General features: G+C 30.3%; 1 protein-coding gene across 1 annotated transcript; it reads right to left on the bottom strand.

The window, feature by feature from the left end:
• Positions 1 to 19,498: 19,498 nt before the first annotated feature.
• LOC123893989 lies at positions 19,499 to 20,608 on the bottom strand. The gene has a single exon (XM_045943846.1). The coding sequence runs from the start codon at positions 20,606 to 20,608 to the stop codon at positions 19,499 to 19,501; it is 1,110 nt and encodes a 369-aa protein (XP_045799802.1).
• Between the last annotated feature and the right edge of the window lie 2,049 nt (positions 20,609 to 22,657).

Genomic DNA, 22,657 nt, shown 5'->3' with positions numbered 1-22,657 from the left:
AGAATTATGGGGAAAAACAAGTATAAGCATAAGAATCAATTCCTTTTTTTTTTTTGACAATATAAGAATCAATTCCTAAAATTTTAAATTAAGCGTAAAAAAAATAGTTAAATTAAATGAATTAAGAGGAGTCTATTAGTCACTTGAGCCCATTCAAGTGCAATGAGCCCAATCTCTTGGATTACAAAAAAATCTCGAATAATATACCACTTTCATTTCTTTTATAAGAAACATTTGACTTTTTAAATTTATTGAATAATTAATATATTTAGTTTATATTATACATTAGTTATTTAATAAATCTAAAAAATGAGTTATTTTTTTATAAAAATGACTGGAAAGAGTAATTAATAGTAATGACTAATAATTTTGTGTTGTAATTCAATGGAACTAGACGCTTACCCGTGCGATGCACGGGTCTTATGTTATGCTCTATTTTATATTATAATGTCAAAAAATTATTTGTATAAGTAGTAATTTCAAATTGAAATAATTGGTATTATCAAAATAATAGTAACAATAAAAGTTATCTAAATGTGATATAGATGTTAAATATGTGTTTATACATTTAAAAAACTTATTTATTTATACATCACATTTGAAGTTACTTTGATATTTTCTTCGTTAACATTGGTTAGCAATATCTTTAACTCATTCTTTAAAATAACTTTGGAAATGACAACATATAATTGACCATGAAAAACAATTGACGTTGAATAAGGCATGATTATGAGTTGGATAAACTACTTTATTATTGAATTTGTCATTTATATTAATTTGAAACTCATTGGAGCAACGATAAACCAACTTAACTCATACTCAAAATCGAATATGATAAAAATCATGCGGTGCATACCAACCATTAGTATTTTTTTTTTTTTTACTAACATTAGGAAGTAGTCCTAACAATCGACCAACTCCTTATATACACAAAGAATAGACAAATTTTGAACATTAACTATTTTGAAAAAAAAACAATAAAATACACAAAATAATAAAATTTAAAAAAATTAAAATGGATAAAAACCCAAAACAATAATAATAATAATAATAATAATAATAATTATTATTATTATTATTATTATAATTAGTACCACACATTAAATGGATGTAAGTGATGTGGCTAAATGAAAGGTTTTGATTGGTTTGTGGATTAGGGTTTAGATAGACAATTGGACAACTATCTAAGATTTATATATACTAGTCCCACACCCGTGCGATGCACGGGTATTATGCGGTATTTTATATTGTAATGTTGAAAAATTATTCGTATAAATTGAAACAATAAGTATTATGAAAATTATAATAATAACATCAACAACAACAAAATAATAATAATAATAATAATAATAAAAAAGTGATGTAAATATAAGATATATATTAAAGATGTGTTTATACATTTTGAAAAGATTACAATGGATCCTATTGCATCTACCAAAATAAGTTGGTAATCCATAAATTGTCATGTCGCTATGAAAACGGTTTGTGGTCATACTCGTACACTGTGCATTTGATTCTTAATTGGACACTATAATTCAATATATAGTATAAAAGATTAATTAGTGCGTATAATTTAGTAAAACCTATTATTATTAGTTGAGTAGGTGTATAATGAAAAGTCATAGGTATATAAATGTAGGCATATGAAAAAGTGTATAGAGATGACAATGATGTAAGTAGAAGTGATGTGACATTATTGAGTGGTTTAATTGGATATAAGTGACTGACGTGGATTAGAGTTAGATTAGTGGTTGCACAACTATCTAGGAAATATATATATATATATATATATATATATATATATATATATATATATATATATATATATATATGTTTATACATTTAAAAAACTTATTTATACATCACATATGAAGTTACTTTGGTATCTTCTTCATTAACATTGATTAGCAATATCTTTAACTCATTCTTCAAAATAACTATGGAAATGATAACATATAATTGACCATGGAAAACAATCGATGTTGAAACATAAGTTTTTATTTATATTATAAATCTCATTGGAGGATTCTGAGTTGGATAAACTACTTCATTATCTCTTACCAAAAAACTATTGTATTATCGAATTTGACATTTATATTAATTTGAAACTTATTGGAGCAAAGATAAACCAACTTAACTCATACTCAAATATCGAATATGATAAAAATCATATAGGGCATAACAACAATTAGTAAAATTTATTTTATCTATTTTTTTTACTAACATTAGAAAGTAGTCCTGACAATCGACCAACTTCTTATATTTATAAAGATTGGACAAAAGATTATTAGCAAAAACATTAACTTTTTTGAAAAAAAGACAATAAAATACACAAAATAATAAAATGAACAAAAAAATTTAAAATGAATAATAACCCAAAATAATAATAATAATAATAATAATAATAATTACAATTATTACCCCACATTAAATGAATGTAAGTGGATGATGTGGCTAAATGAAAGGTTTTCATTGGTTTGTGGATTAGGGTTTAGATATGCAATTCCACAACTATCTAGGATTTATATATATAGATAATAATAATAATAATTATTATTATTATTATTATTATTATTATTATTATTATTATTATTATTATAATTAGGATGTAAGTGATGTGGCTAAATGAAAGGTTTTGATTGGTTTGTGGATTAGGGTTTAGATAGACAATTGGACAACTATCTAAGATTTATATATATAGATATAAGTAATGACTAACTCCCGAGCGCCGCCACAACACACCCGACTCCCACTTCATTATTAATCGGAACAAACCAATTAGAAAGATCGGGTTCAAAATATCGACTCCAATCCATCTATAATACTATACTCACTCCGTCCCAAAATATAAGCAAAAGTTGGTCAACAAAAGTGAATGTATTTGGTCCAAATTCTTAACCAAATACATCAAGTTTCTTTGACTTATTTTTGCTTATATTTTGGGACGGAAGGAGTAGCATGTTAAACGGACTGGTCCGGTGAGCTCGACCATTGTGTCACACCTACTATTGGACCCGGTCTTCCTCCAGATCCAGAGCCTATAGATGGTGCCATTATTTCTCTATCATACATGCTTTCATTAGTCAATATATAATAACTATTAACGATAATAACGCTTTCTAGCCGCTTTCGCTACAGTATAATTAACAATTCGTTTACTTTTTTCATAGATTCATTTCTTGATCAGTTAACTGTGCACAAGACCATATATCCAATTCTAACTTAATTTGTATATTTGACAATGACATAATATTATTATACTAGTACTAATATAGAATCCAATTTCATATCCATATCTAAGTTGACACCGTCTTTTATCTATAAGTAAACGACCCTGAAAAGTATATGGGTCCAATACCCAACTAACGCACGAACACGAACCATGTACGTTAAAAGTTCAATCCTAATTTGGCTATCATAATTCATTCAATTAATAATGGACAGAATACTACAATAGGCAATATTTAATTTCAGACATACTAGTATATTTTAACTCTTAGCCCTTTTTGGTCTATATGCCTCTGTGAACTCAGACGAGTCAAAATTAGAGGCACCAACTAATATAAAGATAAAGAAACCACATATTAATTGATCGTTAGTAGTATTAATTTTGTTTAGTTGTTATACTTTTTCATGACATATATAGAAGTTGAAATGAAGCGTTACATTAATTATATGTATGGACGGAGAGATTATTGAAGCCAATGATGAGTAGAGTACTTTGCTGCAGTGAAGTCCCCACTGCGTGCGGTTTATGTGGAAACTTTAGTACTTTACCTATAACTATAAGAAGCAAAAAGTTAAAGGAGAATGTTAACATGTGCACCAAAGGCACATGTTAAGGAAACAAAAATAGAAAGTATTAAATGTTGAAGCATTAAATTTTAACTTTTTAAGCATTAAATTTTTGTATCATTAAATGTTAAATTTCTATATTAAGATACCTTAACATGTGCCCTATATGCACATGTTAACAACACCCAAAGTTAAAATTCATACTGTACTTGGTTTGAACAATTAATGCACTATAGTCTAAAGTTAGAACAATGACATTTAGGTAAATTCTATTAATCACACTTCATCAAGTGGTTCATGGTGGACCAGTCATGAATAACATTATAATGAATATGAATTTTACAAAATTCACCGTTGGATTGAAAGTTTATATCATATAGATCATCCATACAAAAATTTAGAAAAATTGAAAATCATTTGATATGTTATTGAGACACATCAAGATTAACGGTTTATTAAATAACGTAAATTTTGATGGGTCTCAATAACATATCAAATGATTTTAAAAAATTTTCAAAAAATTTATGGATGATCTATACGATATAAACTTTCAATCCAACTGTAAATTTCGTAAAATTCATATTCGGTAGGTCACTTGACCACGGTGGACCACTTGTAAAGATAGTCCACCGTAACATTACCCATGATATTTCACATAAATTTAAAATTTGACACAGTATATGCACACTGCATAAGATACATTCAATAAAAATGTTGATTTGATGAAGAAAGAGGAAAGATAATTAAAAAAATAGAAAATCTTATAATAATATATATATTTTTGTACGGAATAATAATATAATATTATGTCTCTATCAACTGAACTAAATTTATAAGAACGTCAAAATTTCATTTCTAATAAAGTTAATCTATTTTTTTTTTGACAAGTAATAAAGTTAATCTATTATATGCGCTATATTAATTTTTTTTTTAGTATTTGCTTGTATCGTATTTGGTCGTTTTACTAGATTTATTTTAATTTTATAACTACTTTTTTTTATTTTAATTTGGTTTGAATAGTTATTCTTAAAATGTTATTTTAGGTATTTCATCATTTTATTGAAACTTTTTTTGATATCAAAATTTCAAAAAATCACTTAATTTTGAAGCTATTTCAAATAGATTTTCATAAAAATCATTTTTGAAATACAATTTTTTGAAAAAATTGCAATTTTAACTATGTTTTGATCTTCAATAATATATGTTTATGTTATATGATGTCAAAATTAATGTTTAAATTTAGAAACAAATATAAAAAATTGGTTGTTTCAAAAAAAATATATATATAAAAAATTGGTAATATTTTGAAAAACGGTTTTACAAAATCTATTTTCAAAAATACAAAGAAAAAATCTATTTTTTTAAAGCTGAAACAAACAAGCCTTTAATCCCATGCCGAAAATCTCTTCCTTCTTCTTCGCCGAAATCGGAAAGAGAGTTGGCGATAACATGAAGAAGAGATGAAATGTGGTCTTTTATTGTACAACTTCATATAGAGATCAAATCAAAGATTGTACCCAAAACAAAAAAGAGATCAAATCAAAGAAATGGAAAGAAAAATCACAATAAAAGCAAAGCGGTCTTTGATATATTTACCCTTTACATCTTCATATCTATTTCTCTTACTAAAAAAAAATATACTATGAACCCCTTCCCCTCCATCACAATGTACATAAATATTCCTCCACCATATCGAATATCTCATGCACTTCAAACTACTAACCAACTCAAAATTCACCTCCATGGACGGAGCTAGCTAGTAGGGGACCAGTAGAGGTCACAGTCTTTTCCTAATTTTTTTTTATACTAACATGTTGTTATATTATTAGTTCAATTTCACTTTTAATCTCCTTTATTTGATTAAACTTATGCAAATGGTCCCTCTTTATTAATCCAACATTTTGGACTCTATTATAAATTTGTTGTAAATTTGATCTGAGCGGGATATTTTCCCCCTAAAAGTTAAATATTTTTTTGCTAAAAAGTTTGTCTTATTACCCCCAATCAATGTTTTAAGAACCGGACCGGACCGGCCGGTTCGATCGGTTCAACCATGAACCGGGAACATCAGCAGTCCGGATGGAGGCCAAGAACCGGCAGTCAGTAAAACCAGAAAAAACCCGCTCTGAATTGGATTGAACCGCCCTGAACCATTGAAACCGTTGAACCGGGGACGATTTTGGAAAACCGGCCGGTTCGGAATCCAGTTGGGGAAAAAAGAAAAAAGAACGGAAAATTCAATTTTGTTTCTTTAGTTTTTCAGTTTTTTTTTTTTTTCCACTTTTGTGAAACAAAATGAAACTCATTTCTCTCTTCTTTGTGAATTCATTTTTTTTTAAGCAGTATCCTTCCACCTTCCATGATGTGTGCTACTGTATTGATGATTTGTTGTTAGTATTCATCCTTGGGACCAAGAAAGGAAGGAAATTGATGAAAGAAACTTTTTGAATAAAAGAGGAAGAACATTGTTGTACAATCTAGAATAGTTTCTTTGTTTTTTTGAAGTTATGTTTTGTGTTGAATGAAAAATCAAACTAGCATTAAATTGAGAAGAAGAGAGAAATATGAAGAACATAACAGAGAAAAATTATCAAAAAAAAAAAAAAGGGAAAGAAAGCAAGAAGATGAGGGTGGCGGCTGTGTGTGTGTAATATGAGAGAGAAACTTTTAATATTAGGGTTATATAACACATAACATTATAAGTGGGTTTGGGCTCAACCAAATTTAGTAACATAATAATAAAAAACTATCATAAAAATTCTAATTCTATACCTTAAAAAAAATTCTATTATATTTTATTATTATAGAAAAATTATATGAACAGTTCAATATAAACGGTTCAATAACGGTTGAACCGATCCGACCGGTTGACCCTTGAACCAGTTGTCACAACGGTTCGACCTCCGGTCCGGTTCTTAAAACATTGCCCCCAATATTGAATTTAATGACAAATTATCTCTTTTGAGACTAAAATTCACTTTTTTTTTTTACACAAAAACTCGCAATTTTTATGGGAAAACACATCAATTGAGACAAAATTATAATAAATGTAAAGGTGGAGGGACCAAAAAATTCGACTTCAAAAAAAATTGCCCATAGAATTAAGATTCTCAGTATTAACTTTTGATTGATTTTACAATTTGTTATATATGTTATGCTTTTAAAATGTAACTTTTCATTTTTTAATTGTACTTTTAAATTCGGACCCCTAAACATAAATGCTCGCTCCGTCCCGGTTCACCTCACCATATTTATGTTTTAAACACTCTGTATCACAAACCTAATTTATGAAATTAAATATTTTCTATATAAGTTAAAATTTTAAACATGTAAAGGTATATGGAATGGAAGCAAGGAAGTGAGGGAGTGAATATACACTCCTTCCCTCCCCTTGAAATTGAATCGTGCCATCACCTTTTTGACTTAAGAGTGAACACAATGTACTAGTCAAGTACCGTTTCTTCGTCAAAATTTCCATCATAGAAAATCCTCAAGCACCACCAATTAGTCCCATCATATATATCATATATAGAAAATCCTCAAAGCACCACTACACCCTCAAAATGAAACTTGACCCCTTTTTTCCCCTACTCCGTCCTCAAGCACTTCCAAATGATGATGATATATATTCTAGGACGCAAAGCAACCTCCATTGTCTCCATATCACAAACCATGAAATTTTAAAGGACGGAGTTTGAAATTAAACTTATAAAAATATTATCACTATATAAAAAATTAAGAAAGAAAAAATTATATAATTTTTTTTTGCACATATAGCTTTTCATTTTTGTAAATAGTTCTCTAGATCTTTTTTATTTGGGAAAATTACACTCACCTTCCCTTAATTTCATTCACCTCACTGGTTGCAAGTGTTTTTGTAGAATCTTTAATTTCGATTAAGTAATCTATCTGTATAATTGCCTTTGATTTTCTTTGTATTAAATATCAATGGGTTCATCTTTTTACTATGCGTACTGGTGTCGTCGTTTCACGCATCGAGAGATATACATAATACACGATGAGTTTCAATGTCCCCTTCAATTTGCTTCACCTTCACTTTTTGTTCAGCATAAACAACACTGCAGTATCCTTTACAATCAAATCCTCCTTTTCTACTTTCAACAAATACTAGTTTAGAGACCCTGAATTCCCACGGGTCTATAGACTTTTATCGATATTTAAGTTTGTCATTATATTAATATAGAAAATTAATTTAAAATTAAATATTTAAAAATTTGTTATATAGTATTATTAAAATATAAGTGGAATTATTGTGTTAATTAGTATTTCTCGTAAATTTATTTATTCAATTTTCGATGTTTCAGTGACAAATAATGGTCCCGTGTATATTTTTAATAAAAAATTAGAAATTTTATTAAGAATATTTAGGGTAATTTGGTAAATTTTATTATATTATTATTAATGGTTAGTAGTAAAATTTGTAGTAATATTGGATATGTTTCGTTTATAAAAAAAATTGTTTACGTTTCTTCTATTTTTTTATGAAAAATATTGTGTATGTGTCTTTTTTATAGAGTGTTTTTTTTTTTTTTTATTCTTATTTTTATGCGATTCTTTTTTTTCTATTTTCATGTAAAGATTATTTTGTCTTGTTACTATCTATAATTTGTTTCTTCCTACTTTTAAGTGTATATATATATATATATATATATATATATATATATATATATATATATATATATATATATCATCTTTCTATATTTTTTGTAGTAAAATTATAATGAAGGATATAAAACTTGCAACATGGTTAAAAGTAATAAGGATAAATTAGGAACTTTGGTGGTAATCGATTTTAATATATTAGTAATAGATAAGGAAATTATCAAAATAAAATAATAAAAATTCCACAAGTACACGTGCAACAATGGTGGAAAAATGTGAGAGCTTGTAAGGGTAGAGACGGTGATTGCGTGGAAGTGAATTATGAAAGTGAAATAGCTAATTAACTAACGGTGTTAATTGAAGGGGGAGGTATTTGTTACTTTGGATAATAAATAAGGGAGGTTAGTGTTGAGTTCAAAACTAGATCAGATGAGTGTTAATGTTATTTAAGAAGACTTAAGGGGAGGTAAGTGTAATTTCCTTTTTTATTTTCGTCACTGAAATTTAAGACTGGCACAAAATATTTGTAACTAAAAGTGGAATTTCATGTGAGGCATTTTAAAAAGAAAAAAAATTATTATTATTATTAACTCGTATATGTTAAAAATGAATTTTGATATGGACAATAAATTTAAGGGTTAAATAAGTTATTTTGTTATCGTAGGACATCGGATGAGATATGTAAGAGTTGAAGTTTGAACCTCGGTACTCTCATTTATTCACTTTAAAAAGTAAAATTTTAGTCAATAGATTACTTGGTAAAGAAAATAAAAATTGTCCATATAAATATATCATCTTGTGTGTTTTTTTTTTTTTTTTTTTTGGTGATATCTTGTGTTTTTATTCTCTACAAAATTTTTCTTTAAATTTTCGTCCCTCACATATTTTTGGTTATCAATATTATTCCATGATATCAAATATAAAGATATGTCTGCATGAGCTTAACTCAGGTTGTAGAGACATCACCTTTTATATGTAGGGTCAAAGTTCGAATTCTAAAAACTCCACTTATCTATCTTAAGGGTGTAATTTCAAAACAATAAACTGTTTGACAAAAATAAAATAAAAAAATAAAGATATATGTCTAATCGAATTAGTTCACATCTCAATTCTTCAAACTTGCTTCTTGCTATAGTTTTTTTTTTTTTTGGGTAAATAGAGTTTTATCCCCTGCAAAATAGCCGAGTTTTGCATTACACCCTGCAATATTTTTTTTTTGTGATTACCCCCTGTAATATGAAGATTCCCTCAATTACCCCCTAAGTTGCCAACTAAATGTGGAATCTTTATTTTCGATGATGTGGCACGCATATGTGGATTTTATTTTAATTTTAATATATTTTTATTGTTATAATGATTTCAAATTATTTTTATATGCAAGTTTGAAGAACTCTCTCTTGCTATTGTTGAGGCTGTGCAGGACAATTGTTGGAAACCTATCAGAGTTTCTAAAAATGGTCCTTGTTTTTCTCACCTTTTTTTTGCAGATGATGTTCTCCTATTCTCAAAGGCTACTTGTTCTCAAGGGAGGCTCATGGCCAATTTGTTCAATAACTTCAGTAAGGCCTCTGGTTTGAAGATTAATTGTACAAAATCTAGAGCATTTTTTTCTGCTGATGGTGTGACTAGAAGGAAAAGGGAGAAACTAAGGTCTTTATCATCTATCCGGAGCACTAATTCTTTTGGAAACTATCTGGGTTTTCCTATGATCTCTGGCCGAGTTAGAAAGGAAGATTTTAACTTCATCCTAGACAAATTAAATAGTCGTCTAGCCTCTTGGAAGAATAAGTTGTTAAACAAGCCAGGTAGAGTGACACTGGCAAAGTCTGTACTTAACTCTATTCCTACTTATTACATGCAAATTAGTTGGCTTCCCTCATCTATTTGCTACCAGATAGATCAGATGACTAGAAATTTTATTTGGAAAGGCTCGTCGAACAAAGGTATTCATCTTGTTGGTTGGAGCTCTATTACTCAAACTAAGAGTGATGGAGGACTTGGAATCCGCCTTGCAAGGGAAGCTAACACAGCCATGCTTGGGAAATTGGTTTGGGACATTCAACAAAATTCTCCTAAGCCATGGGTACTCATGCTTCGATCGAAATATCTCCAGCACCAGCCCTTCATCAATGCTCCTACTCAACCTGGCTCTCCAATTTGGAATTCTATTTCTAAGGCGAAAATGATCTTGGCTGATGGGTTTAAATATCGTGTTAGTGATGGAAGTTCCTTATTTTGGTACTCTCCATGGCTCTCTCATAAGTTGCTTGGCACTGAAGTGGACTACGTTGCAATACAAGACAGCCAAATTCGAATCAAAGACATATATTTCAACGACTCTTGGCACCTAAATTTACTTTATACTCCTTTATCTTCTGAGATGAAGGAGCGCATTACCAGCACTAAGTTTATTCTTAATAATGGTACGATAGATTGTTTCATTTGGCAGGGGAATATAGATGGTATATATAATGCCTCTTCAGGTTATAAATGGTTGTTACAACAGAAATATAATGTTCCTTCTATTCAGTCTTGGAATTGGATTTGGAAACTTCAGGCGCCTGAAAAAATTAAATTTCTTATCTGGTGTGCTTGTCATCATTCCATCCCTACCATGTATATGTTGCATCATAGGAACATGACATCTTCTAGCATATGTACCAGGTGTTCAAATAATGAGGAAACTGTCATTCACTGTCTCAGAGATTGTACTACTGCTAGGAGAATTTGGGAGGCCTTGGGTTATTCAAATATTAGCTTCTTTAGTTCCAATAATCTGGAGAGTTGGCTAAAAATTCATTCTTATGGCCCTGCTGCCAATCTTTTCCTTGCTGGTTTATGGTGGAATTGGAGGGCAAGGAATATTGTTTGTGTGAGAAATGAGCCTATCCATATGTATCAAATTCTTATTGAGGTACGAAAACTTGCTTCTCTTATGTTGTCTTGTTTTTTCATTGTGCCTTCAGCCCTTAAACCTCCAAGATGGGTTACTTGGCACCCCTCTAGAGATGTTGGTTTTGTCCTTAATGTGGATGGTAGTTGCCTTGGGGATTCTGGTAGGGCCGGTTTTGGCGGTTTGATAAGGGAAGGAGACGGTAGTTGGATTATTGGCTTTAGTGGTTTTTTGGGTATTTCCAATAATACTTTTGCTGAGCTTATGGCAGTATTCCACGGTCTTAAGATTGCAAGGGAACGTGGTTACAGACGTATTCATTGTTACTCTGATTCTCAAACTGTGGTTGATGCGATTTCAAAGGATCTGAACTCTTTCCACCGTTATGCGGCGGTCATAGCAAGCATCAAGGACCTTCTTCAGTTGGATTGGGAAGTCCGCCTTTCTCATTCTCTTAGGGAAGGTAATGCTGGTGCTGATTTTTTGGCGAAGATAGGATCGGCTAATGATGATAAATTGACCTTTTGGGAATCTCCGCCTGTGGAGATGGAGAGCATCCTTCAGTCTGATGCTTTAAGGGTGCTTCACCCTCGTTCCTGATTTTATTTTATTTTCTCTTTTTTTCCCTCTTTTTGCTATTGTACCAAAAAAAAAATTATTTTTATATATAAAAAAAATCTGCAACAAAAAAAAAAAGAAAGATTAGGAAGAACAAATAACAACATCTTCATCTTTAACTCTTATCCCTCTCACACCCTTTACCCCATCTTTTCTTAATTCTTATGTTTCTTCTTCAATAACAAATTAACAACCCAAACTATGTACGAACAGTAGCCTTGTGCTCCATTACTCAAAATTCAAACTCAAATCCAAATGAAACTTTTGCTCTCAAAATCATACATCTGGAAAATCACACCATGCCCAAAACCTCTTCTTTCTTCTTCTGCCTACTCTTAAAGAATAGCGATTCCGTTGAACTTTGTGATGCTTAGTTCGTCATATGCGGCGACTTCATCGACGGTTTTGGCTACCCGGTGCATAGCGGCGGAACAAAGTTGTATGAGTTTGCTTCTTGATTTCATTTTTGCAGACGGTGGAGGGGCGGAGGTGGATCGATAATTGGAAAAGCTGCTTTCTTAGAGATCGATAATTGAGTTAGAAGCATCCGTGTTTGATTGAATTGCAAAAACTGCTCTCTATCTCTCTCTCTCTCTCTCTCTCTCTCTCTCTCTCTCTCTCTCTCTCTCTCTATTTTGATCTGTTTGGATGTGTTTTAAGGAATGAGTTTTTCTATGTTCAAGTTTTAATTTTTGGGTTTAAGTTTTAAGGTGATATTGTTGTGAGTGAGAGAGTTTTTCTGGGAACTGCATTTCAATTGATTTTTCTGGATTTATGTGATGAACTCATGACAATTGTGATGAAGATGATGAAGAAGAAGATGGAAGAAGATGAATTTTCAGTGAACTCATTTCAATGTTGTTGCAAATTTTTTTAATTTTTTTTTTAAATAAAAATGATTTGGAATCATTATAACAATAAAAATAAATTAAAATAAAAATAAAATCCACATATGCGTGCCACATCATCGAAAATAAAGATTTCATATCTAGTTGGCAACTTAGGGGGGTAATTGAGGGAATCTTCATATTACAGGGGGTAATCACAAAATAAATATTGCAGAGGAATAATGCAAAATTTGGCTATTTTGCAGGGGGTAAAACCCTATTTACCTTTTTTTTTTTTATAAATGCTTCTTGCTATAGTTTTCTTTACAAAGAAACAACTAATTAATGAATATTTAGATTAGATTAGACCATTTTTACTAAGTTTTGCATTATACATTTTTAATAAATTAAAGTAAATAGTTCTCTACACTAATAAATGTCATTCAACACACCGACAATAAATATGTTGTTTTGCTATTTTTTTTTTATAAAAAAAACGATATTCATTCATTCTAATAATCGATAGAGTACATCAAATGTAAATACAAATTTAACATTGCTAAAAATAAAAAGGATGAATCTGCGAACAAACTCACAACATCCAAGTTAATGGCATACAACAGCAAAATGTCTACAAATAATATGATAAAATTAAAGTCACTGGAATGTCCATTCTTCCGGATCTTAAACGTTGATGCCCAAATCATTGATGGAATCTGCAATTGATTGAAGTTGATATTTCAATATGAACTAAACGAACACCGCAACAAGACGAGAAATCAACAACGTCGTACCAAGACGCTGATGGAACTTTTCTGCAAGTGCATAGAATCGCTACAAAGTAATAAAGTGATGAGTTATCGTCTCCACATGAATTGTGCCAAAACTACCAGTTTCAGTTAGGAATTTATGCAGTGAGAGTAAATTAAGTAAAAGACTTTGCATTCGCTTTATTTGTTTGAAAGGGTTTTGAACAATTGAAGGTAAATAACAATTAAAGTAAAGAGTAATTGAAGGTAAAGGGTTGAGTTTCAGATGAGAACAATGGTTAAGTACTTTTCGAATTCCTCCCCTATTCCTGCTTGGTAATTGGCGCTATATCTGCTTACTATTTAACCTAGTGATTAATTTCTATTAAGATAAGTTTAGTGCTACCATTCCTTATCTCTATTGCAATTTGAATAAAGTTTCGTTATCCGCTGGTAGGTTTCCCCCTTGTTTTTATAGTATCCTCAGCTTTAATGAGTCCAGCCTTTAAAAAGGCGTCCTTACCCTTAACAAGTTCAATGTTTAACAAGTTGTCATGTGTTCTCTGCCTACCTTGTTTGATTAACCTAAAATAAACGTAAGGGACCAAATTGATGGTTGCGATGTGAAAATTGAAAAAAATTGAGAGAAATTTTTTTTGAGAGGATCCATTCTCCTATTTTAAAGGGGTGAGCTTATGGTTTCAGAAAGGGAGGGGTTGAGTATATCAAGATTCGTGTAGGCCCAAACCCAAGCAAGACATTTTTGCCGTCCTACTGGTTACTCAAATACTGTCTGCGACTCAGGTAGCGAACGACTTTTTTTCTTCCCAAAACGCCCTATTGTTACACATCCGCTACTTAAGTCACGGATGTATAAAAATAGGGCACACGAATAACCAGTAAGATGACAAAAGTAACTATCTCATAAATGTACAATTCAGGCCGAACGTAACAAAATCATGGCTCAAAGCTTTCAGCCCAATATTCAGAGTTTTGATAACGAATAATTTTATTTTTATTTTTCTTTTCTTTTTTTATTTACTTTCTTCAACCTCTCTCGTTATTAATATACGATGAATATTAACTTTTGGTTAATGATAAATAATATTTTTGACATTTTTCTTTGTAAGTATGTCTATTAATTGGGTGATACAATTTTCATCTGAACTGTAATTCTCTAATGCAACCAAGTTTGGCTCAATTTTACACTATTATAATGCTTTCTTTAATATAAATCAAAATTATAAGGTTAGTATTTTTAGGAGATAAGCAAGCATTGTTAACAAAAAGACTACTTTATGATAGTTCCTTTGTTTTTTATTGTATTCCAACATGTATTATAATATCTTGGATGTTCCGTAAATGTAACTAATTAGTTTGTAGTTTGTAGTTACCAGAAGAGTTGACATTCGAGTTTCGAATTCTACACTTTTTCACACTTATAGTGTCTATAAGTGAGTCTATAAATATAAGTTAGTTTCCAAAAAAGAATTAGGTGGTATATTTTTTTCTCTCGATCAGATAAAAAAGTGCTACAATTTCATTATCAAAAAAAAAAAAAAAAAAAGTGCTACAATTTTTATGATATGCATCGTATTTAGACAGTTACTGTTCTTAAATTATTTCAATGTTCACAATGTTTAAAATATGCACCATAACGCAACTTGCACAATCCTTTAAAAAAAAAAACGCAACTTGCACAAGTCTGAGAGACTCAAACGCTGCCTTTGCGTATCAAAACTCCAAAGATAAGGTTGTACCAACTAATTAAGCCTTCTTTTGAAAGAAATGAAAAATGTGCAATAACCTTACATTGCATGATAAATTAAAAATGAATAACTAAGAAACCTAACCGACTTTTCTTGTATAGTTACATTACACCATGACAGGTACAAAACACAATTAAAAAATGGATTTGTTCCTCTTCAATTTTTTTTCTCATCTTGTCTCTCAATTTTAATTTAATGGTCGATAAATTACAACGAGTACAAAAACACTTAAGAAAAAGAATTTAATTTACATGCACCGTCAGTGTAAAATTATTTTGCACATTCATCCAATAATATAACGACACATCATGTATGGTAATTAAAAACACATGATGTGTCACATTCATTAAGTGATGTGGCAACGCGTCATTGGATGTATGTGTAAAAAACTTTTACACCGACGGTGCACAACAATTAAACTCTAAGAAAAAAGAGAAAAAATAAATAAATGAATAACTAAGAATTACTACAACATAACCAACATAAAAAAAAATTCAAATCTGAAGAAACACATACCAAAATTTCATTAGAGACAGGTTTAGAAATAAATTCAAAACGCAACCTTCATTTGAGATTCTAGCCATGCAAACATTTTCTCAAAATAAAAAATAAATAAAAGCATGAAAACTTTAGAGACAGGTTTAGAATTTTATTTCTTTTTACTAAAAAAACAATGTTAATTCAAACTCATAGAGTACATCAATCGAAATCATTACATATTCAATTTCGCTAAAAATTAAAACGATAAATTCGCGAACAAGTTCACAACATCCGAGCTAATAGCATAAAACGACCTAATATCTATGACAAAGCCTACAATTGATATGCCAAAATTCAAATGTCTGAAACAGTCATGCGTCCGGATCTGCACCGTTGACGACGCTAAAGTCATTGAATATGCACTAAATTTGAATTGAAACAAACTTACAAATCTGAACATAACTGTTAAGAAGAGGCAATCCTCATCTTACAAGCCGGTTTTGTAAGGATTAGTTAGGCTCAACACCAAATTCTAAGATGGTATCAGAGCGTCTTCACGAACTGTTGGACCACCTGTTATCAGGTTTCCGCTATCGAGCCACCCACCGTTTATATCCACGCACCAAGCCCAATAGTTGATAACTGACGCAGAACGGAAGCGTGAAGGAAAAGCAAGCGCTAATCCTATAATAAAACACAGGTTCGCAAGCGACAAACCTGTTAGATAAGGCTCTGGAATCCACCAGATTTCCGGAATCCACCAGAAAGATTAACTAATCTAGAATCCACCAGACTTCCGGAATCCACCAGAAGGAGTAATTTGGAATCCACCAAATTTGAGAAAAATCTCTGTATTTTTATTAAATATGAGTGGAAAATAAAAATAACAAATCTTCTAAAAGATTGTAAAAGAAAATAACAAACCTAACTAAATAAAAATAACAAATCTACCTAAAATATAAAAATAACTAATCTATGTGAAATATAAAAATAAGAAATCTACCTAAAATATAATAAAACTAAATCTATCTAAAATAATAAATTACTAAAGAAACCCTCCTACATCAGTTATAGTCAGTTTGTTAATAAAATATTTTTGCTGCTAAAAAAAAAGAGGTGTCTTATGTTATGGGGAGTTTGTTAATAAAAGATTTTTGTTGCTACTAAAAAAAAGCAACGGTATTGTTGGTATTATAAGAAATGACTTAGTGACAAGGTAGTTACTTTGAGAAAACAAAGAATGAAAAAGAGAGATAGTTGGAGGAAGTTAAGGACAATTATGAAAAGATAAAAATTCAGCCGAAATTCACCTATCATTTTTATATATTGTTATAGATACATAGTGTATTAATTATGAGCGTTGGATTCTATTGGGATGAAAACATGGTGGGTGGAATGAAAGTTGAATTGGTCAACAACCGTTATAATACAATATCTACTTCCATGGAAAATTGCTTTTTAGGCCTCCAAAAATCCAAAAATGCCCCTGAGTTATGGGATCTATGATGGTTTGGAAGATACAATTCGAAAACGCCTACGCCTAATTTTGGAACGTACGTTCCAAAATTAGTTAATTTCGGATTGAAACTTCCGAAATATTAAAAAAAATTGAAAACAAAAAGACCATTTCGGAATGTATGTTCTGAAATTAGTTAATTTCGGATTGTAACTTCCAAAATATATTAAAAATTGAAAGAAAAAAAATCGCTTTGTAACATACGTTCCGAAATTAGTTAACTTCGGATTGTAAAACTTCAGAAATATCAACTTTTAAAAAAAAAAAAGTCATTTCGAAACGTAAGTTTCAAAACTAACAAGGGACTATTTGGTCAGAAAGGACCTTAGAGGAACATAGGGGGACTAGAAGAGTAACTTTCTTGTGTATGGGGTGCAAGTATATATGGATCCATATAGGCCCAAACGTAACAAATTCATGGCCCAATAATATCGAACTAATTGTATTGCAAAGTATTTTTTTTATGGGTAAACCCCTGCATAAATGGGTCGGGCTGACGGGCCGGCCCATTAGCCCATGGGCTTGGGTTGATCGGGCCTCAAAAAACATAGCCCAAATGAAATCGGTCCTTTTTTGCCCAAACCCATGTAGCCCAAATGAAAATTTGGGCCGGACTAGCCCATTGGGCTTCGGGCTGGGCCATTAACAAAAAAATTATATCATTTTTGTAAAAATATTATCAATCAAACATAAAAAAATTATCATCTAATTGAAAATTTATTATAAAAAATATAGTTAAATGTGTAAATAAAATGGTCATATTTACCTAAAACTCTTTAAACACTTAAGTTTTTATAATTTATTAATTTGATTTAATTTCTTTTATAAGAATCAATTTTGTGTTTAATTGATATTTAGTGTTGATGTAAAAATTATTCATACTTGCATATAATTATATCTCAATAAAATTGATAATTATGAGAAAATTAATACATCAAAGTCATGTAAAAAAAGATCGAACAAATGAAAAAAATATAAAAAGATGGGTCGGGTCATGCCTATTAGCCCACATAGCCCATACAAACTGGGTCGGACTCATAAATGTGTAGCCCAATAATAACCGAGCCGGGCCAAACTAGCCCATATATATTGTCTGGCCCATCGGGCTGGGCCAAACCAGCTCATTTGACAGCTCTACATGTAACCAACATACCCACTTTTTGTTGTAATTGATTTTTTTACTTTCTTATCACTCACTCTTTAACTTTCACACTATAACCATCAAATCATCTTTATATCTCACGCATTCCCACATTTATGTATTTATACTTTCTTCCTCCGCTCTTATTTAAACATGAGAGAACGAAACACATCTTAATGAGATATAATTGAAATATTCACAATGTTTAAAATATGCATAAATAAAAACTCCGTGCTGCGCTTGCCTATGACATGCATAAATAAAAACTCCACAAGGTTGTACTAACTAATTCAATCTTAACACCATTGGAAAGAAAAGGTGTGCAATAAACATCCTTTGCATTTTGCACGACCAAAATCAAATAATGCTATAATCCATTTGTTAACAATCATTTTTTTTTTTCACATATGCCTTAGTATGTAATTAGTTCAACTTCCATCTATGGCATTCCCTAATTGAAAGGGGCGCAGTTTTTTTTTTTTGAAACAAGAAAGGGGCACACTTACATAGACTCAAAAAACAAAAAAATTGAGTAAACAAAAAAATAATATAAATGCCTGAATACTCATTTACATCACTATCCAAGCCTCAATAACACCAAATGAATCCATATAAATGCAAAAATAACAAGAAAAATGCATGTATAATTGTTTATATGACCCAATTCCATTTTGCTTTATCTATCTCTTAATTATTCTTTCCAACATCAATAAATTACTCCCTCTAATATTTAATATAAAAAAATTACTTTTTAAATTTATAGAATGAACTATGTATTTGGTCTAAAGAACATAAAAAATAATCTAAATACTTGTTTTTATTTTTAAAGGACGTTGCGTTAGATTGGAATTCCAAAAATAAAAAATAAAAAAACTCACAATTTTTCAAGAGGAAAAATGGAAGCAATTTTGGTGTAATAAAAAGATAAGATCTACTAAAATTTCTCTGGCTATGTTACAAGAAGATTCAAACAAAGTACACTTAATGTCTTGTACCTTTTATTTGACAGGTACAAACAAAAGTACAAACAAAAAGAACTTCCTTAAACAAAATTTCATTTTCAAAAGTTATGAAATTTATGTTGAACTTACCAAGGTAAGTTAAGATCTAGGTAGTAATCCTCTGACCATTCTTCTAAACATCTCTCTTCTTGTGCATTCAACATAGCTGGAAATTCCATGAATTCATCAAAGACATAATTACATGCATCATCATCATGTTCCATTTGTTTCAAGAAATTGAACCATAAAGTTGATGTAACCAAATTCATTGTATCATTCCATTCCATTTGATATTGTTCTCCTAATGATCTCATCTCTTCCATACTCTCATCATCAATGGCTGCATGAGATTGAGAGCCTCCTTCATTGACCTTAGTTATAGTATCACTTGATTCAATTGTATCTACCTCTAAGGAAACTCCTTCTCCTTGTGATATTCCATTTGATGGAACTTCATGATCATTTGCTAAAGAAAGTTGAGGAGATGAAGATGTTGGAGATGAGTAAGAACACAATGAAGAGTTATTGTTATTGTTGTTGGTAAGTAAAAGGGTAGCATCTAAATTGTTGAAATCATGTAAACTAAGGTTCAATCCTAAGGATTGATTTGGGAGGGTATAATTGGAATTTTCAACCAAAAAGGTTGGTGAAAATGAGGAAGAAATAGGCCATATGTGAGAGTTTTGAATTGGAAGTGAGATTGGATAATTTGAGAAAGAAGAATAGGAAAATTCATTTGAAAAATTGTTTGTGCATGATGGATAAATCCTAGGATTTCTCCTAGACTTGAACCTTAAATCTTTCTCAAAGTCAAAACTTGAAACATGTGAAAGTTGTTGGCTAGAATGAGACACTACTAATAATGATTCTTGTTGATGTTGTTGATAATGCTTTTGTTGTTGCTCCTTTTCACTAGCTTGTTTCATAGATGCTCTATGAAATTTTAAGGCAGTGACAATTTCTCTTCTAGCCTCGGCCATATTTAGAAGCTTTTCTTGATAAGGTCTACTTGTATGAAGTCTTCTTCTAACTTGTTTTTTGTGATGTTGTGGTTGAACTTTCATATGTTTTCTTAAATTTTCATGTTCATGGTGTTTGGTTTTCATGGTTTCTTTTGGTTTTGTTGTGGTTGCTAATTGTTTCACTAAACTACGGATATAAGCACCAGAAAGAGAAGGGTCTTGTTCTAATTCCATCACAATCCTTCTTTGGTTTTATTGCTTTATTTCTATATGGTTATGCAACAATTTTAGTGTAGCTAGAATCATGAGGTTTTTCTTTCTTCTCTTATACTAAATTTTTTATTTGAGAAGTATCGTATCGGTTGCTAGATCGTTTGAATATATGTTTATAAAGTAGATACAGTTATACCAGCACTAATGCTCTATATCATATTAGAATTGAGAGTTGGATTGGTCCAGTGGTATTGGCTTGAGACCCGAGAGTGTGCACCTCCTTAACGTTTTAGGTTCGACTTCGATTCTCTCTGGCAATTTGAGTGAGCTAATTTAGCTTCTTCAAAAAAATAAATTGAGAGTTGAATCTAGCACAACCCTATAAAACCGGCTTATAATGTGAGAATCGTCTTTACTTTATAAACATATATTCAGGCTATGTCGCAACAGATGTGTGAGACTTGTTTAATAAACATTTAAAAAAAAATTGAAGATTTGAAGGGAAGTGCTGGTCCTATTAGATGAACTTCATAATTGTTATAAATAATTGGGGCCAGCATAACATAAGGCTTTTATTATTGATTTATTGTAATGTTTTTTTTTGGAGTTTTCTCTATTTTGGCAAACTACTAAGTTTGTTACCATTTTTTAAAATTTTAATTATTCTGCTTTAAATGGATTCCTTCAGAGTGATCATCAGTGGTCTCTATCTATCTCAGTTATAGACCATGCCATGTCTTCAAGACTTTCAACTATAAAAATACAAATCTTGCCTCTCTTTGTCCAATACTCAACCAATTAGATTATTTCTTCTCTTCTACTATAATAAATTAGAAGAAAACAAGTTGCATTTTTATGTATTTCCATTATTGCAACAATTTTTTTGTTGGTGCAACTAGGGGATTGCAAATTTGCACATTATATTATATATAAATATTGTATTGACTTTGTTGAGAAGTATGGCAGAGTAAAGAAATTATTTTTAACGGACTCAAACTAAAAAAAAAAAAAAACACTCCAACTAATTCTAACAGTCATAGTGAAAAAAATTATTTTAAATTGCACTTGTGGTCACTGTTGCGGTCCATGCAATTGTGGCTATTGCAAAGTGCATTGCGGCTAAGTGACACCACCAACATGCCACTCTATAATATTTATCTACTACAGTAGAGTTTCAGTTTGTTTGTTATGTATATATTGACTCGAAGGTGTTTGAAATATAGAGTTTGAGAGACCGTTAAAAATAAGATTTTTTATTAGATCATAAACATTTTGAAATTTTGATTTTTGGTGAGAAGATTTAAATGAACATGTCCAAAATCATCATATACATTTCCTAATGCGGTTATATATTGCAATCATACATGTGAATAAAGATAACACTATACTATTACGTACTCCCTCCATAACATTTTATAAGCAAAATTTCACTTTATAGGTTCATTGTATATTTAATGTATTTGGTCTATAATATGGACCAAATACATTAAATATACAATGAACCTAAAGAGTGAATTTTTGCTTATAAAGTGTTACGGAGGGAGTAGATGCGAATGTAGACTGTGATTTTGAAAGCATGGTGAAAATCATACCAAGTTTGCAAGTAAAGAAAACATATACTCCCTCCGGACACAAATATAAGAAAAAATAATCGTTTACTCGGTGTTTAAGAAATTTAGTTAAGTATAGTTAATTTTTTTGATTTAAATGCAAAACATGAGTTAAGTTTACTATATTACCCTTTGAAAAATGATTTATGCTTTGGAAATCACATAAACTTTTGAAAAGTAAAATGATTAAATAAGGGTATATCAGGAATAATAGTATTAATTAGTTTAAAAGTAGTTGATTTTTGCTTATATTTGTGTCCAAAATTTAAAGTATTTTTTTCTTATATTTGTGTCCGAAGGGAGTATCAAGTAAAAAAAAAAAGTACTTATATTTTGTGGAAAGTGAATCACCTTAATTTTATTTGTTGTGAAAAATAAATTGTTTATGAATAAGCACTGCTCTTTTTTTTTTTTTTTTTTTATATAGGAAATAATCACTGCTCTTGTTGCTATGTTGACC

Source organism: Trifolium pratense, linkage group LG1 (assembly GCF_020283565.1).
Source record: "Trifolium pratense cultivar HEN17-A07 linkage group LG1, ARS_RC_1.1, whole genome shotgun sequence".
NCBI lineage: Eukaryota > Viridiplantae > Streptophyta > Magnoliopsida > Fabales > Fabaceae > Trifolium > Trifolium pratense.
This window is presented reverse-complemented; position numbering and strand designations above follow the sequence as displayed.

What these genes read in the sequence shown, in the direction of transcription:
- LOC123893989 (XM_045943846.1), bottom strand. Translation starts at nt 20,608, where the DNA reads ATGGAATTAGAACAAGACCCTTCTCTTTCTGGTGCTTATATCCGTAGT.